The sequence below is a fragment of the Aplysia californica genome, unplaced genomic scaffold (genome assembly GCF_000002075.1).
Source record: "Aplysia californica isolate F4 #8 unplaced genomic scaffold, AplCal3.0 scaffold00099, whole genome shotgun sequence".
NCBI lineage: Eukaryota > Metazoa > Mollusca > Gastropoda > Aplysiida > Aplysiidae > Aplysia > Aplysia californica.
The window spans coordinates 1544636-1563960 of record NW_004797369.1 but is presented as its reverse complement, the minus strand read 5'-3'; the positions used below and the strand labels follow the sequence as shown (position 1 = coordinate 1563960).

Genomic DNA, 19325 nt, shown 5'->3' with positions numbered 1-19325 from the left:
CACTTTTCTTCTGTAGGATGATTTCATTTGAATTTGTGTACATGTAGTAAATCATAAGTTGATTTTAGTCTCCCCTTTGAAATTGGTGCATGCAAAAGATCAGCCATTGTGAATGTCTGGTGAGAGAGAGAGAAAGAGAGAGAGAGAGTCAGACAGACAGACAGAGAGAGAGAGAGAGAGAGAGAGAGAGAGAGAGAGAATGTTGGGATTATAGTCTTCATCGTTTACTTTTACACTAGCCATTGTTTTTGATGAGATCACAGAATTTTCTTAAATCTTCATCACCATCATTCTCGAGGATGAAGATAAAAAGGAAAATACATTGGAGTTAACTTTTACAAAATCTGTGGGATTTCCTCCAGTTTAGCCGTTTTTACGATTTAGAAAGGTTGCTCAAATAGATTAAAGAAATCAGGGATTTTTTTTTCTTTCGGTTTGCTACTACTACTACTATTTTCGAAATTAAAAGTGTACTTTTTGTTGAAATAAATGTGAAAATAGTTTTTCATTCTTCCCACCTCAACCCTTTTTGGTCAGTCGTCCTATTGTTCCATTTCCTTCCTTCAAAAAATGGGCAAATGGCTCTAAAATAGGGTCTCAGACTTTTGTTTAGTAATTATCTGTTCTGTAAGTTGTGCAGATGGCCACGAAGTATGAAGTAGCACAAACATTTCCCAGGAAACTATGAGCAGTAGCAGATTTTTGCTTTTATGTCCATTGCCGCACTAAGGGACTAAAAAAACCAAAGTAAACGTTTTTGTCTTTCTTTTTTTCATCCGATTCCAAAGGTATTAATTAAAGCTAGAGAGGTGAGCAGAGTAAGTCTGATTCCCTGTAAAGACTTCTCTGTTGACACCCACCCCCTGGCGCTCATATGACCTTATGCAGTTGCGAGCGCTGTAAAACCCTCTACTATAATAATAATTTAAAAGAATAAAGGTATTAACACAAGCTCATATTATGTTACTGATTACTATTGCCAAGCGGAAGTGTACCAAAACGGAATACTGTGTGTAGTTATTAATTGCAAATGTTTTTGTCCAAGTGAAAAATACACTCTATACATGTACCAATATAATTTTATTTTAGGTATTTATTTTACTGTTAGTTAGTGTTACTACTTTCTCCCTCCCTTTCTCTCAGCACAACAGGCATCTGTGGTATAGTATAGCGGTAAGGCGCTTTACTGTCGCTCTGGAGACCCGAGTTTTGATTCTTGAGTGGAGAATTTTTAAGAAATGGAATATCCCAGTCTTTCTGGTGGGATCTTTTGTCTATTTCGGCCTGGGTTGCCACCTCACTAAATGGTCTAAATTGTGTTGATGGAGGTATAAAAAAACATCTACCGTACATAAAAAAACTATTTTTTAAAATATCACAACAGACCCTAAAAATAAACAGTTTTGATTTTGATGAACAATGCTGTAATGTGACTTGAACACTATCCAGTGTTTCTCTTCCCTCAACTTTTCTCTTTTTTCTGTGTGTGTTCGTGGGGAAAAGGGGGTTAGAATAGTTACACATTTCATTTTGCTATGCATGTAATATGGTCCTGTAGTTGTTGCATTTTTCCTGTTTATCATTAATTTTGACTTGTTTCCGCAGAAGGTCTCCTTGGAGTTGCTTCAGGATTTTCTCCTGGCTGCAAAGAATATTAGAAAGATCTGTGAAATTTTCATGCGAGACTGTGTGATGACGAGTCTTGCATCCTGATTTATCAGATCTGAAATTTATCGTCGTTCTCTACCATTTCCCAGCGCCGCCCAAGTTGCTCCAAATTATTACATGTTCATGATGATTTGGTTTTTGGCCTCTGCTGCTGCCATCCAACAAGGTTGAACAAGTTTTTTTTGTTTTCCAGAGTACAAGCTTTTCTCTGGTCTACTGAGTCAAGATTGAAGAAGTAGACTACAGAACCTCAACAGTTAAATGTCGTTTTGCTTTTTGCCGTGATTTTGATACATTTCATTGTATTTTATCATTTAAAAACAAAATTATCTTGGCTCTTTTCGAGTATGTGTATACAGAAATACTGCATCGTTTTGTCCAATTTTTCTGATCTCCTAGTTTTGGGTAAAGATGAGTTTAATTTTCTTTTTGGGAGCTTATTCTGAGCCCCTCTAATAAAAAAAAAATCAATGTTGCTAGAAAACCCCCCACAGTGTTAATTAAGTTGTCCAGAAAGAGAAAACATGTTTTTCTATTTTCTGTACCTTGTTTGCTACTTCAGTAGTAGTTTGGACACAGTAATTGGTTGATAATATTAGAGTGAGCTGATGCATAAGAACAGAAAGAGGAGAATTGTTGCTTGTGACCTTCTAATCTAAGCACTTTGACTCTGTCAGTTCTTTGACTCGGATTGTAAGTGAATCAGACCAGTCCTATTTATGCCGACATGTTCATGAGATGTGCTGGCTTTCCACTCACTTTGTATACATATCTGTTTGGTTCATCTCATGGGGATGTTGTGTATTAAGATGAGCCATTGAAGTATCAGTACCAGTGTATTATAGAAAATAGCCAAATGCTTTTGCCAATTTAGTGGATAAGTGATAATATGTTGTATTAAATAATATGGGCATACAAAGTATTCTGTAAATCATTTCATTTTATTACAATTCAATATAAAGAGTCCTTTGTACATACTTGTAAATTAAGTACTGCATGCTCAATACTGTACTGTATGTGGTCATGCTGAAAGGTTACATAAGGTATGACTGCAGAGGGGCTGAAAAAATGTGAGCTTCAAATTCTATTTTAAAAAATTGCCTCTGTTTGGCTTGATTGTGTGTCTTCATTCAATTATATTTTTATGAGTGATTTTCTGTGGCCACTCCTTTACATACACATTATAATGTAGATGTACAATAATAAATATGTTCATATTCATACTGTATCAAGTGTATAATATTTGTTATTATTCTATTTCAACTTGTCCTGTTTTGCATTTGTCCAGTGTTTTATACAGACCCATCTTTATATTTATATATATAGAGGTAAAGTCCCCGCTGTACCGCTAACTTCATGCTCGTCCCATGGTAGGCGGTATAACGGGTGATAACTGGATACGGTTTTTTGAAAGCATCCAAACAGTGAAAAGAATGAAAAAAAACCCAACATGATTGCTGACGTCTGTTTCAGATCTGGCTTTAAATTATGAAATAGGATAACTTTGAATGTGATTGAGTTTCTTGTTTCCGCTTTGGATATTTTGAATTATATTCGACAAAGCGGTGAAATAATACAAGAAAGCTTCAGATCTCATTGCTGTTCGAATTTAAACTTTCGCATGTTGATCAAGCTCATATCCCCACTCTGCCGTAAAAGAATCTTGTTGTTGTATTGGTACAGAGTGCAGACTTGAAGTGGGAGGTTGAAGAGCGCAACTGGTGCTCCTACTTCTTTACTTTCTTTCTGATACTTGTACTTCTGTTTGTCTTTTACTCTTACTTATGTGGGTGGTTGGCGGGTGCTCTGGCGTGGTTTGCTCCTTCTTTCCTATCAAACTCAAACATCTATCATCCTGATCTCTCCTTTTTTGTTTTCGTTACTATCTTGTAACACCTCTAATCTTCGGCACTTATATGACCTTATTGTGTTGCAAGTGCTGTAAAACTCTTTCTTAAACTAACTCTTACTTATTCCCAGTACTAAATAACCATTATTGTGTCGATGTGCTTCTTTTACTTTTACTCAAACGAACAATCAGATTTGGCAATACATATTAGGTAAAGTCAGGCACAGATACCATGAACATGGACAACTCTACGAAAGTAAGGCTATTAATAATTTTCTGTGGGTTCTCGGTTTTCACAGAACTAGACCAATACCAATTTTCGGACAGCCAAGTTTTTTTCCAATGATTCTTTATTTTTATTTCACAACAAAAGGACACAGTAAATAGTAATAATAATAACATATTTTGAAACCTGAACCCTTTACAATTACAGGCTTGCGAGCTGTCTCACACTTCCCGGGACGGTCATGGGACAGTCACGGGACAGTCATGCTTTCTGCAATCAGTAATTTGAGAGAACATTCATTACACTACATCAAACCAGTTGCACTTGGTGTAATTTTGTCCATTGTTATGTAATCCGACGTTAAAATGCTGGGCATACCTTATATATTAACTAATAAGGTTTTGAAAAAGTTGGCGAATCTGCAATAAACAACATTGTAATTGTATTCTTCATACATGTATCATATCATCAAAGGTCTTGTAGGCGCCTATGCTGAAGAGCACAAAAAAAAAGTGTTGAGACAGTGTATGTATAGCATCAAACGGTGTTGGGGAGGTGTTGTCATGTATATATGTTCTATATTTAAAAACATTACTTACTAATTTATAGAACGCTTACACCCTACCAGACATATCAAATGTTCAGTACCCAGTATATAAAGACTAGCTCATCATCACTTTTTAAATGGAGTCTTACACTTGGTAGTCGATATGCTGGTCTTTATGATTGAAAGCGGAGCACCTGGCCTCCTGGGATGGGGACACAGAAGTGGTAGTAAATATTTCAGAAAGGATGAGAAAAATATTTCTCCCATTTATATTTGAGCCCGTAACTTTTGCAGGGCATATTTTTCAGTTTCCTTGTTTATTCCATTTCAAAGGCTGGCGGCCTTACACATCACAAAATCACTGAAGAGAAGATCTTATTTAATATTCATTAATAATTAATATTAACATATTTTATCTGTACTTCCAAGTAAATCATATTATAAATTATATCACTATTGTCACAATAAAAATCTTTTTAAAAATTCAAATTTACATAATATAATTGAAAGCATCCACAAGCACCTTTGATATACGACTTGCAGTACTCCTTTATACTACATAGTTACTAATAGTAGTACAATGGAACGCGGATTCAACAAAAGGAGATGGATTTCCCGGTTTTTTTCTTTAAAAATCAATACAAAATAACCCGGATTCAACGAACACTTAAATCCCCAGGGTGAACAGCCCCCGCAGACGTGGCTTCGCTCATTTTTCTTCCATAACGAACTTTTATCTATTCCCGGAAACCATCCATTGCATCTGATGGTACAAACTGATTTTAGAGCCAGAATAACATATGTACAATGTAATACACAAACAGTATCTGTTACACTCCATAAATCTCTTATTTTTCTTAAAAATGCAAAGTCTAGGTTTTGTAAGTTGACTGAATAACAGGGATGACTTCTTGTAATTGTGTTATAATATATCAGAATAATTTCTAGCTTTCCAGTGACACTGAATCAGCACCAGACTTTTCCAGCATATTTATTTTCATTGCTATGGCCATTTGCAATAACTAACAAAGTTCTGATTTTCTTTACATTCATTAAGTATCCGCGCAGATGTCTGACACAAAAACTAAGAATAATTGTGTTAGCTGCCATTATTTTTATTCCATACAAGAAGTGCATCTCTACCCATGTATTAACTCACTTGCGACTGGGCCCTTTCACCAGTCACAAGCGTTGAAGACTGGCGTTTTGGGGGGTATTTCAATAAATCACCACAACTCTCAGAATTACCCTATTGTAATCATTTTTTGACACAGTAAAGTAACATTCAAGCTTAATCTAATACAAAAAACTAAAGGTGTCTAAGTCTAATACTTTAATTTGTATGATTTTTTAAAAATTGGCATGAATTTGATTTTCGAAAAATTTCCAGAGACGTGACAAGTAAAATGAAATTCACTGCAACAACAAAAATAAAAGTTCAAAGTGTTCTGGTTTGATTTGTATACATGTGCAAGTGTTTGGTGGAAATATAAAAGCTGGTCTGTGAATTGATTCAGACCCATACACTGAATTACATGAGACAGATGTACGTCACGACGTTGTGATTTCGTTGCGCGAAAAACAACACCGGTACTAGTGCTAGATCTAGCCCTAGAACTACGACTCGGGCCATGTTCGGGTACATATCCAGGATCCTAACTATTAGACACATCATATTCTGAGACACTAGAACTAATAAAACGCACAGAAGTATAGAAAACGGCGAAATTATGTGATTCTTGTTCATGCGACTTCTTCGACCGTCACTACGACGCGACTGTCGGATCACTATGAGCTGTATAGAAAAAAACAAAGCGCGAGTTCCGGTCTGTTCAACCCCAGTTGGGGTCACTGTCCTTCACCTTCAATAACTTAAAAACTACCGGCCCCAGAGATACGAAACGCTTGGCCAAACAAGGGTACGAGGCGGGTCTCGCGATCCGTGCGTGATTTGTAGAGCGAAAAAAAAATTCCAAAGTTGGTCACGCAGGGCTTGTGAGACCCGTCGCGAGCGTCATGGCGGGGGTCACGCAACTGTTGTGTGACCCGTCTGAAGTGAGTTAACACAATTTTGTGTTTTAAAAAAAATGGCATATATTATCTTTCTTAGTTTTTGTATGCAGGCTGCCATAGAGTACAGACACAGCATGATTCATGAACAAACGCAGAGAAACTTTCTCTTGTTTAATGGTAGACCAAGAGCTAACACTGAGTGTCTTTAGTTTAAAAATGCAGATGTTCATCTTTCTTCTCTTATTACCTGACTATTACAACTTGCGCTGATTTAAGAGTTCTCACGGTAAAAGACATGATATTCGTAGTCAGTTTTAACACAGATTTTGGAGAGATCTGTCGTGCCGTTTTTAAATAAAGTCATTTATTCATAATTATAACTAAAATAGAACAAATTGGGTACTCTACAAACACTTGTCTAGAACAAAAAACTAAGGCACAGAAATTAACCATTCAAATGCAGAATAAATCGCAATACATTGAGCTTTTACTTTTTAGTACATCCGTGTAATAGTTTGCTGTGTGTAATGGGGAAGAAGTTATATCGTTTCAAACGTAGACAAAAATGCGAACTTCTGAACAGACAGCGGTGAGCTCCGGCGGGCTGCTGAGTCATGCTAACTAAAGGTAACAGAATTGGGCGAAAAGTGACGCCGTGAGCTCATAATATGCAGGCATTTCAGGCCCCACTCGTTTATTCTCTCTTTATACATTACTTGCTCAGAGCCTCTAATTATCTACACAAAACCTCATGTGTGCTTTAACGAACACCTTAATTCAACGAGATTTTAGGTCATGCCCGCTGAAATGGTTGAATCCGAGTTTCACTGTATTAGTATAAAGATTTACATGAAAAGTCCAACAGTGACATACCAGTAATATTAATATCAATAGCAACAACAGTAACAAAAGCAGAATTTTAAACCTGTGCAAAATTTAAGTTCTGCATGGTGGTGTATTCCAAATGCCCATGGCGTCTTAGTCTTAGCTAAAAAGTATAGTGTATAGGCTACACTACTACAACAATGTACCGGGATAAAACTTTTTTTAGACAGGTGTTCATTAACAGAGACTATTTTAACTGCCATGGAAGATGTTTTTTGTTTTGTTTTTTTTGAGGGAGATCCTCAAATTAATTCTGATCTAATTTAACCCCGCTCCCACAGTGTATAGTATTAGTATTAGCTAGCAGCATCTGCATTTGCTGACATTTTTTGGTCCAAAATCGCCACAAAAAGTGGCAAAAGTTGCCATTCATTTTCAAGTTTTCAACTCTCTGTGACGAGGTATATATATAATATAATAGCAATATATGTCAATAGAGATAACTTTAATCTAAAGCACCAGAATTTCGTGTGCTCTATTTTAAGCATCCAGAATATAATTTGTTACATTTTGTAGCTACAGTACACGGTGTAAAAACATGAAAAATAAAAGTTTCACAACAGAATGAAATCAAAATTAGAACAACACATAAGCAGAAACCACAACATTAAGATAAGAGGTTGTGTTCACCTATATCCGAAGATTGGCTGTTTTTTAACTGTGTGTAATTCAAGAAAAAGTATGGGATATTTCATTATCAATCATCAATGTCTTTCACCCCTGGCATGGCAGGGTATAGGCCACATACAAGCTCCTTCCATTTATCTCTATCCTCGGCCATCCTTCCTAGCTCGTTCCAAGTGAGCTTCATCTCTCTCATGTCCCTTTCCACACATCTCCTCCATATATCTCTCGCGGCCTACCCCTGCCTCGTGCTCCCTGTGGGTTTCATTGCAGTGACTGTCTTGTGATGTTTCCGCTGGGCTTTCTGAAGGTGTGTCCCCAGCCAACGTCACTTTCTTAGTCCTATTTCTACTTCTATATCTATCCTTTAGAGGATATTTCATACATGATGTAAATTATGGAACCACACACAAGGGGCCTACAAGTGTCAGTATTTGCTTTTAGTGGAGACATGCTCTAACAATAACATAGCACATTTATTATAGAAAAAAAAAGAAGGTAGGAACAATATCAAATTAAATGACATTACGCTAAAAAAACACCAAAAAATAGAAATACACCACATCAGAACAATAACAAGACAAAAAAAAAATCAATACACCAACAAATTAAAATCCCACAAAGAGGGAACAATAAAGGAGAAACAGCAATATAACATGTTATGTACTTATATTCTTCACATGAAAATAACAAATCAACATGGTCTCAACAAGTGAGAAAGAGACAAAGTGAAGCAGAAGTGAAATAAACTTTCTTTCTAAAAGTTAACCCTTTCGTTGCCAGGGGGTATGCATGCCTGCTGTCAGCACTGATTATTAGCTTCGCGCGTTTCTCAGGACAGCAGCCTAACGTCTCAGTGTGTTAATGGACGCACATCTAGATCTATCTTTCTCGTGACATACTTCGGATGCCAGGTCTCCGATTGTTTCCCTTTTCTTACTTATCTTATTCCCTCCCATCTTACTCCTTATTTCCTCCCATCTTACTCCTTATTTCCTCCCATCTTACTCCTTATTTCATCCCATCTTACTCCTTATTTCCTCCCATCTTATTCCTTATTTCCTCCCATCTTATTCCTTATTTCCTCCCATCTTACTCCTTATTTCCTCCCATCTTATTCCTTATTTCCTCCCATCTTACTCCTTATTTCCTCTCATCTTATTCCTTATTTCCTCCCATCTTACTTCTTATTTCGAATAAACTGCAAATCTAAGTCAAAAAGTCAATTTATTTGCCTTTCTAAAGTCATTTAGATGTTTACGTTTTACGAGACCATGAGGCCGCTCGCAAGCCTAGATCTGTGTTTATCGATCGCTTGCAAGCCTAGCAGTAAAGTAATACTATTAATACTAGTATAGTAAATGTGGTACCGATATGCGCGTCTTTTATTCCACAATTCAAATCTACGCCGCGCTTGTGGCTAAAACTCCAAACAGAAGAATTACAGCCAGGTTATTAGCGTGCCGTACATGCAACGTCATATAGGCAACCAGGAGCAGCAAATTTGGCCTACTTTGGTGACATGACACGGTACTGCACAAAGCTAAAATTTAGGTACATCATAAGGCAACAAGGGGGTTAAGAGGTACGGTTTCTTTTTTTCCCCTCGATTCCCCCCCCCCTTTTTTTTCTTGGTATTTTATTCCCTGGCTGTGGTTATATTTTGGTCCAAAAATGCAAAAATTGCTGCCGAGACTGGCGAACCAATAAATGCCAAAAACTGAGGCCGCCTCGAACTATTGAGGCCGGTCCCGATGAGTTGGAGCTGACCGTGTTATATTGTAGGACAAATAATTAATTTGATTCTGTGCAGCCAGAATGCTTTACTGGCCAATTGTGCATTTTTCTTCAGTGTGGTATTTTTCGGAGATTACTGTACTACATTCTAGTACTTGCCCATTGTTGGTGAATTCGTGCTGAAAAACACATTGACGTGAATGCATAGTTTACTTGGGTAACGTACAGGAATTAAAATTTTTTTTATAGTAGAGGGTTTTACGGCGCTCGCAACTGCATAAGGTCATATGAACGCCAAGGGGTGGGTGTCAACAGAGAAGTCTTTACAGGGAATCAGACTTAGCCTGCTCACCTCTCTAGCTTCAACTTCAATAGCACAAGGTTTGCTTCGACTATCAAAGCACCCCGGAAATAGGTCACAAGAGAGTGACAAACATACAAAAGAAATAGAGGAAAATGACAATAGTAAGGATTAGGAAAGAAAAAGCAGCAGTTCTCTGTTGTAGCTCAGGCACAGTTATGAGCGTGACATGAGTCAGCCCATTTACAATTCTACTATGCTGGAACGAAAAATGTCCCCCCTTTGGGAATGGCCTAAAGACACTACAGTCAGTGGCACTGCCACGGGGGGTAACGTACAGGAATTGACTACTTGTAGTAGTAGTAGAGCTCATGCTACAACACATGACATAAAAAAGAATGTAATGCTACTACTACTACTAGCAGTATAATAATATAAATAGCAGTACTGATGTCGAGCTATAGTAGTAGGCCTACCGGTGGTAGGGAATGATGATCACATGACCACAATTCTGTTTACATGGTGACTTCTGATTTCATTAAAACACACAAAGTCAAAGCATCATACTGTTGCTTTTCCCTATTTCCACTGCAAACATCCAGAACATACTAGATGGACAAGGGTAAAAGCCGTCTACGTTGATGTTTTGTCCATGAAGTCCATATACCTTGGCACTGGATTGGTTCGCAAATATTTCTGGAGATAGGTACACGTTGGTCGAAAGCGAATTTCTTGCTCACAGAAGTGATCAAAAGCAGTCTGAAACGATAACAGTATTATTACATGATATAACAATAACACATGATTACATGTTCTTACAGAAGTGGAAGGATTCATTTCAACAGTCATAAACCCAAATTTGTTGAGAGTCCTCTTAATCCAAACATGATGGTGAATCTGACAACAGCAGAAAACTGGTCAAAAGAAAATAACCCCCCCCCCATTTTTTGTTCTATTTAAGCAACCCTCTCTAAACTGGAAAAAAAACAACCCTGTCAAAATTGAAGAAAATACTGGCAGTCCCACAGATTTCAGTTGAAGCTGACTGTATTATTATAGTTATAATATACATTATAATAGTTCAAATTATTCAGCCAGCTTGACACTTGAATTGTTCCTAACCATGTAATTATAGTTAAAAAACCCCCATTACTGACACTAGAGAGTAGCCTTTACATCAAAGAAAGACTAATGGTTCGAGCTCATCTTGTGGCGTCGGTGGCCTAGTGGTTAGGATACTGGACTCGTAATCGTGACGTTATGGGGTCAGGGGTTCGAGCCGTGGGCCCGACGTTGTGTCCTTGAGAAAGGCACTTTACACGAATTTTCCTCACTTCACCTAGGTGGAAATGGGTACCCGGCCATTGACAGTGAAAGATCTTGTCAGTACGTTAGTGTTTTAGCGCCTATAAATGGCTGCTTGAACTGTTTGCTTCCCAGGAAGTTGAGTTTGTTTCAGAATGCTCTCAGGTCTTCTGGGGTAATAGTATAGATTGTGAAGCGCATCGAGCTTACTGTTGAGCGGGGATTTGCACTATACAAATGCTATCTATTATTATCTATGCAAGCATCTTCATTATTTTCCTTCTGTGCAGCAAGCAATGGGCAGCTGATGACAGAGTCATGCAGCATGACAAAAAAGTGCATCACTTACAATATCATTATACTTTAAAATACAAACATGGTTAATCTGAAAACAGCCACAAACCGAACAAAAATAATATCCCCGATTCTTTTTCTTCCGTTTGTTGAGCAACTCCTCTAAGCCGAAACCTTGGCTGAACTGAAGAAAATCCAGCAGTCCCGCAGTTTTTGGATTAAGCAGACTTCACTGTAACTGTAATACCATAATATTGCAACAGTCCAGCACACACATTTATAGCAAATAGTTTTTCAGCTCTCAAATTTGACTAAAATGTGGAAACACACACTATTACTTTTAGCGCATCTATGGAAATTCTTTCATTCTGATGGTACCAGAGAAGGCGCTAATGAGGAATTTTGCTTTTTTCTTATTCTATGATACATATATGTGAGGCATCATGGTGAAATCAGGCGCTCATCAAAACAATGAAATCGAAGACACTGGAATTTCTATGTGTCTATTTGGCAATTTTTATCAAATTTTTGTTTTTTGACTAAACACCTTTAAGGTCCATTTAAAAACACATTTCTGCGTGAATTTTACTGAAAAATGTTGATTCAACCCTTCCAGCTCCAAGTGCGTATATTTTCAGCAGCGCTTGTACCTCCCACCATCCCAAGAGCCTTTAATCTCAGTTTCGGGGGGTACCGAATTTGCGCATTATTCGAAATAAGTGAGCCTAATTAAACTTTAATTTTCACAATATTTGTTCATTTACCTTTAAATATTGTTATATGTTATTATCTAAACCTCATTACAAAGATACTACATCACTGCCTCACAACGCATTCCTCTTTTTCTGAAATATTGCTGTATTGGCTGGGGCATACGATACCTCACGAACCAAGTGTATCTCGGTGACTATTAAAGATCGAATCTAGATTTCGACAGAATTCAGAATGTAAAAATTGTAATCGGGTTGTATTATAGACCCAATTTCGGGTGATATGTCGGTTACGATAGTGGGTGTTTCAGGAGATGAACTTACTTGTGCCAAAATCTTCGCAATTCCCTGACCCTGGAACTCAGGGGGTACCTCGGTGTGATACAAATCCACCAGATTCGGTCTCACATAGTCGTATTCCAGCTTTGCCAATGCTGTCTCTCCATTCTCAGGTTTTGCTGAGGAAAAACAAACAGAAAAACCCCCCATGAAAATGAAAATGCTGATCGCAGGTTTCAGCATGGTCTTTCTATCTGTCTCACCCCTCTGCACCAACCAATCTGCAAACGCAGACACCAAATTCATAAAAAATGCTAAAAATCCTGTCATAACCAAAACTTTTCATCTATCTCAACAAATTCAAAGAGGATGTTTGTCCAATTCCCCCCTTGGTCTTAGCCTTAGTACTGCAATTTCAGTGTTATTTGACATAAATTCTTTATCATTTTAAAATGATTAAAAGGCTATCCTTAGTATCATAGCATTGTATGTTACATCATTGTATAACTTAACTCGAAAAATAAAATTGAAAACTTTTCATTTATTAAGGTTGATGGGTGGCACACCTTTCTTCACATTATACTATCTTCTTATTCTTCTTCAGAGCAGAGGATCCTCCTTTTCTCATGTGTAGTCACCTGTGGACTCTTAACGCCTAAGCCACATTACAACTGATTTTTATCACTTTCCATTATAAATGTCAGGTACTGTACCTGTTATATCATAATCTAAAAGCACCAGAATTTCTTCAGTTTTGAACACATCCAAGAAGTTAGCACATTAGTAAACACAGCATAGTATAGTTTGGCAAAAACTGCACAATGAAAATAACATTACTTTATTATTATAATATATGTGTCACAACGTGATGGAATCAGGCGCTCGTCAATTTTTGGGAGTGTGGAGTTATTGGTATCATCATAAAACTTTTCCAATTGTCTTGCTTTCGTTGAAAAAAATATCCAGTTATCTTGAATAGAAGTCGAGATATCATTTGCAATTGAAAGAGGTAAAATTAGTGAGAAAATGGCTGCCAAGGTTCAGTAATAATTTCCTTAGCTTGAGAGTCAGAGGAAACAGAAAATTTACACTTTTTATACCTCTAATTGTTATTGACGTTTTTCAATACAATCCACACAGAAATGTGTTCTTTAAAGGACTTGGAAGGTGTTGAGCTAAAAAAACAAAAATTCGATAATAAAAAATCCCCAAACCTGAGCAAAAATGCCTGTTTCTTCACTTTCATTATTTTGACGAGCGCCTGATATCACCCCACTGCCTCATATAATAATTAATAATAATTAATACGGTTATTTTCCTTCATAAATTAAATACAAGTTATTAATATAGAAGGAACTGAAGGCAGACCTACTAGCTTTACCTTGAAGTGTGATATAGAACATTTTATTGCTTTTGTCATGTCCAACAATATATCCAGCCATATTTTCTGATAAGTTCCACTCCTCTGTAACAACACCACTGTCTTGAAGTCTGCAAAGGAAACAAAGTACAAACAATTTAAATCATTGACTAAGAATTTTAGTGAATTTAGGGACTTACACCTCTTCATATCTACTTTACTTTACTTTTCCGATCCAGCAGACATCTGGGTTCTAGCCCTTCGGCCTGTCGATATGGCAAAGAATTTACAGATTTTTATCAGCTGTGTATTGTCGCTGTATAAAGTATTTCCGATATCTGAGGAGGTAGGTAGATAGGTGCCAAGCAGGTCGCTAAGTGCAGGGCAGGTAAAGAGATGGTGTGGTACTGTTTCATCCTGGCAGTCACACAACGGGCAATCAGGTGGGGTATCCTTGCAGATCCTATTATGGTAGGAATTCAGGGGGATGTGTTGTGTACGCAGGTGAAAGATAATGACTTGTTTCTCTTCTAATAAAGGGAATAAAGTGCGTCTTTTGAGTTGAGAGCAGTCATGTGTGTAAATACAGCTCTTCCAGTTTTGCCCAATGCCCATCCATTAAGCCACTGTTCCCTGGTGTTGCACTTGATGATGTTCACTGTTCTTTACTGTCTGTTGTGATACTAGGTTTTGAGATTAGTAGTGTTTGTGATGCTCCCTTCTTGGCAAGGGTGTCTGCTCTGTCGTTTTTTGGGATGTTGCTGTGGCCAGGTATCCACTGTAAAGTCAGATTGACGGCATCGGTCTGTATGAAGGTGTTAATTGCTTGAGCCACAGAGAGGCAAGCTGGGCTTTCAAAATTCATGTTTTCCAAAGCTTAACGTACAAATTTTCCATCTGTGAAGATTACAGTATCCTTGATTTTGTCTGGGTATATATTGAAAATTTTGGTCAGGTGGAGAATTGCAGCTTAAATGGCGATGACCTCAGCCTCATAATTTGTACAAGAAGAACCACAGGGATCAAACAGTTCTTCACACCTCTTGCCAGGATGTTCTATTCTTACTCCAAAGCCCGCATTAACAGTTCCCTTGAAAGCTGACCTATCAGTGTAAATATGAATTGAATCACTAGGGTATGAGTCAATTGTTTTGAGAGCTGTGGTCTTCAGGTCTACTAGTGGCGTTCTTGATGTTGGTTCTTGGGAGGAGTTCTGGTCTTAAAGGTTTCTGCATTTCTCCGTTACAAGGAAGGTGATGTTTTTCTACTAATTTGGTGGCTGTGTTGTTTCTTTGGTCGTCTCTGTTTAATGATCTTTGTGTTTAGGTGGTTTTTGTCTAATCTCTTGTAGCGCTCACTCATCTCCACAACTGCTGCCTCTCTCAGCAGGTCCAAAGGTTTCAGGTTTATATGAATTTCGAAAACTGCAGTTGGAGTGGATCTCAAAAGCTCCTGAGATAAATCGTACAGCTTGATTCTGAATTTTGTCAAGAGACCTCTGAGCTGGTTTTCTGCAGATTGTCTGTAGGTTTAAGTTATATTCCACGGCAGAGCGTACATAGCCAACATATAGCTGTCTGAGTGCATCCTTGTTTGCTCGCCATGAAGTGCTAGCCAGCCATCTGAGAAGGTTAAGTCTCTTGTTGGCTTTAGTCTTCAGGTTCCAGATATGATTTTTTGCACGAAAACAGTCTGTCCAGCTCGATCCCGAGGTATGTTGGGTTTCGAACTTTTTAGAATTTGGTTCCTGCAAGTGAGATGGTGAGATTTTGCTTTGCGACCTTGTGACTTTCCGTAAAGACGATGTAGATTGTCTTGGAACAATTTGCATTTAGTTTCTACGTGCTGCAGTAGTTGTTAAATCTATCTAGGTCCTCATTAATAAGTCATGCACTGATGCCAGCTTGTTTACTTGAATGCCAGATGATTAGGTCATCTGTATATAGGGCCTTTTCCGATTTCGGTGTCTCAGGCAGGTCGTTGGTGAAAACAAGGAAGAGTATGCAGCTCAGAGAGGAACCCTGGGGTAGGACCTCCACCAGTACAGCTTTGGATGACACCATTGTTCATCCTGGTCTGGATTGTCCTGTCTGTAAGGAAGGTTTTCACCCATCTGCAGAGTTTCCCGTGGATTCCTGTCTGTGTCATCTTCCACAGGCCTTTTCTCCATACCCTGTTGTAAGCCTGCTGGAGATCAACCAATACTGCTACTGTATGTTTCTCTTTCTGGAAGCCATCAAGGACCTTTAACTTTCTGACTGAGCCTGAAGAGCTGGTCATCTGTTCGATGGCCCGCACGAAATCCAGCTTGGTTGCTGTCCAAGGAACCGTTTGTTTCCAGCCACCAGTATAGGCGGCAGTTGACTATCCTCTCTGCTAGTTTCCTGATGCATGAAGAGTGTGAAATGGGTCGACAGTTTTTCATTTCTTCAGCAGGTTTTCTTTCCTTAAAAATAGTGGTGATGATGGCATTTCTTCATCCTCTGAGGATGGTGTTTTCATTGTTGATTAGCTGGAGAATAGTATTCTTACCAGTGTGGTTGAGGTTGACAAACATTTCATTGTGGATCTTATCTGGTCCTAGGGATTTGTGGGGCTTCAGTTTCTTCATTGCCCTGTTGAGCTAAGTGAGGGTGAAGTCATCTTCAAAGAGAGAGATACTTGCACTTGATTGACGCATGCTCTTTCTCCTTCAGTTTTTTCCAGACAGTCTTTATGTTGGCCAGTATGAGGTGTGGCTTTGTTTACTGAAGCAAAGAACTAATTGAAGGTTTCTGCCTTTCTACTTCTACGATAATGCCTTCCTCTGTGTCCATTATTGTTTTTACTCCTCCAGGCGAAGGGGGTTTGGTTTCCTGGCGCCAACAATTCGCCATTCGCCAGAGCCACGTCAGTGCAAACAGGGATCACCACGGGTAGGTGCGGTTGGCTAGACTGGGAGAAGCTATGTGAGACCCTTGGGTGTAAAAGGCATTTCAAATATAAAACCAGCTGTACCAAAGAAAGAGCAGCGTGAGGCGCACACTACACACCAAAGCAAACTTTGTTGCAGCATCCTTGTATGGCCTGTTTATAGCCGCTTACTGGGGAAAACGGAAAGGCGAGGCAATGACTCACAGACCGCGGCACTTGCCAGCGACGGACTGAGAATGGAATGGGGGAAGGGAATGAGCGATCGGGAGGTGATGCCCAGAGCGTGAGACGCTCACGTCTGTGAGGCACTGTACTGTGTTGGGGTCTACACTGTGTAGGCCCTACATGACCTACTAAAGCCTGGTGTGTTGATAAAGACTATTTGGCGGGTATGCAGACTTAATCAAGAACTCAAGAACTAATGCGTTGACCATTAGCGTGGTCCCCCCCCCCCCCCCCCCCATTTATGTTCAAGGGGTTCACCAGGTACCCAGGAAGCATGTTGATAAAGCTGAGTGGGCCGGAAAAAAGTCGAAAGAGAAATTGTTTAGTGAAGATATTGAAGGAAAAATTTCGTAATTGGAAAATATGTCGATATGTTAAAATGTCGATAAATCGGATGTTGATATAAGTGGGTAATAGGGATACCAGTGAACTCGTCACACGATGAACTCGTCACATACCTCCAGTGATCTCGTCAGTCATCTCGTCGCATAGGTTGGGGCAAATTTGGCCACGGGGCAACGTAAACGCTGCCTCAACCTAGACTTGGCTTTTGCGTATCATTTGACCCATGTGTCGTTGCACATTTGATTCTATCTAAATATAAAATTTGTGCTTCCTCGGTTTCCACTTGTTTCTATTTTTAATCAAAAAGCTCCAGAAAACTCAGTCTCCGTGTACTTTTCACTCTTAAAGCTGGTGCAAATTCGACTGGGCAAAAAGGGGCAACTTCGACAGGGGGTGAAGCAAAAGTCAGGCCTTCTATCAGATTAAATAATTGGAAGGGAAAAAAACTCAGAAAAGGAGGAAGACAGACAACTGGAAATTTATAGAAAAGGCACAAACCCATTTTTACGCCAGCTTTTTTTACTCGACTTCGGTTTTTGTTTCCGGTTGTGTACATAGACGTACAAATTTGGGTGCTTTTTCGATAGTTCCCACCCCCCTTATTTGAGCCTAGATCTACATCGAGATCTATACGTTTGATCCGCGGCGAGCTAAGACATCAAATTATGGTAAAATTCAGGGGGGCATGCCCCCCCTAAAACCCCCCACCTTATTTTTATTAGGCCAGGGGGGCAACCCTGAAACCCCCTACTCTTGGGGCCAAAACCCGCAAATAACAATTGCGGGGTGGGAACTACTGAAAAAGCGCCCAAATTTGTAAGGCGTCGGGTTGGGACCACTTCTCCCGAAGAGTGCCGTTCACTGTTATTTGGATACTTTTTCCGGTGAACTCGCCACGCGTTTTTCAGCTGTGATGGCTTCACCGTGTGACGAGTTCACTGGTTCCCGATTATAGATCTAGGCCTACTAGATCTATACATGTATTTCTCAACATTGGTAAACTTACTTTACAGAGACTCGTCACCACATAAAATATTGGAAAATTAAAATTGGACAATCTATGGCATGGTTCATACCACAAATCATTAAGTTTAAGTGTAATCACAAAACTATAAAAATTGGATGATGGGTTGGAGACCCAATCGAGAAATTAAGCGCCGCCTGATATTTTTCGATCGATCAGTATTTTTAGGTTCAGATTTAGGAGAAGTGAGCTGGACTGGGGCCACACACACACAGACACATGTTTATAATTTAATATGACAGTCTAGATTCTAGTTGCACATTAAAGAGAGAGAGAGAGAGAGAGAGAGAGAGAGAGAGAGAGAGAGAGAGAGAGACAGAGACAGAGAGAGATTCTTCTGCAGCAATTATAGATCTTCATAAAATTAAATAAATAGGTAGGCTAACAATATAGATTAATTAATAGACGTCCTATCGTCATCCTCACCTCTTATCCTGTTGTGGGCGCCCAAGACACAAACTTCTGCTATCAATATGAAAGGCGAAGGGTCCGGTTACACTGGATACAGGAACGGTAAATCGAGCGACCAGGCGACTCTGTAGAACCTTGCGCTCTTTTTCTTTTTTACCTCTTATCTTGAGCCAGTTTTCACAGGCAACTACATTCCCATTTCTGCAACACCAAGAGTAGTTGCGTAGATCATTGAGAGTCGCTGCATTAAATTTTGTTACCAGCCTTATTGCATTCAGTTGCTGTTTGCACAATGTCTGAAAAACTTTATTCATCACTCACAACACTGGTTGTTTTGGTTCCGGTATGATGCGTGTACCCGTATGCTTATAATCACCAGTTTGGATCGGATCTGGAACAATGCCACGGCTTCGTTGACTCTGATTTGACACAAAGATTTTGGCCTATACCTGGGCCTTCTATTGGCAATCGTTCAAGTGACACAGCGACTGCAGAGACAAAACAAACCTTCTGGAGTGTGTCCTTATGTGCTAGGCTACTGGGCTAAAGTCAAAGTTCAAAGAAGAAGGGTCAACAAATTCGCAGTCAGTGTCAACAGTCAAAGGTCAA

General features: G+C 39.0%; 2 protein-coding genes across 4 annotated transcripts in view; one reads left to right on the top strand and one right to left on the bottom strand.

The window, feature by feature from the left end:
* Positions 1-2902, top strand: part of LOC101857099 (TAR DNA-binding protein 43) — a 35394-nt gene extending 32492 nt beyond the window's left edge. Inside the window, exon 7 of one of the 2 annotated variants that reach the window (XM_005095281.3) lies at positions 1862-2902. In XM_005095281.3, the coding sequence (XP_005095338.1) occupies positions 1862-1899 (38 nt within the window). In that variant the 3' untranslated portion in view covers positions 1900-2902. The other variant, XM_005095280.3, reaches the window with a different exon arrangement.
* A 947-nt stretch (positions 2903-3849) lies between these two features.
* Positions 3850-19309, bottom strand: LOC101856878. Of its 2 annotated transcripts, none has more exons than XM_035968951.1 (5): positions 18732-19309; positions 13820-13929; positions 12484-12617; positions 10518-10609; positions 3850-4013 (listed from the first exon to the last, which is right to left on the bottom strand). In XM_035968951.1, exons 1-5 carry the CDS (start codon positions 19028-19030, stop codon positions 3983-3985), a joined length of 666 nt encoding a protein of 221 aa, XP_035824844.1. In that variant the 5' UTR covers positions 19031-19309; the 3' UTR covers positions 3850-3982. The 2 variants fall into 2 exon arrangements, with proteins under 2 accessions (XP_035824844.1, XP_005095333.1); XM_005095276.3 differs by having other exon boundaries at positions 10460-10609; positions 18732-19306.
* Between the last annotated feature and the right edge of the window lie 16 nt (positions 19310-19325).

Coding starts and splice junctions, on each gene's coding strand:
- LOC101856878 (XM_005095276.3), bottom strand. CDS start 19,030: ATGAATAAAGTTTTTCAGACATTGTGCAAACAGCAACTGAATGCAATA. Junction 13,930..18,731: donor CGCCCACAACAGGATAAGAG/GTGAGGATGACG, acceptor TTTCCTTTGCAG/ACTTCAAGACAGTGGTGTTG. Junction 10,610..12,483: donor TTGCGAAGATTTTGGCACAA/GTAAGTTCATCT, acceptor TTATCGTTTCAG/ACTGCTTTTGATCACTTCTG.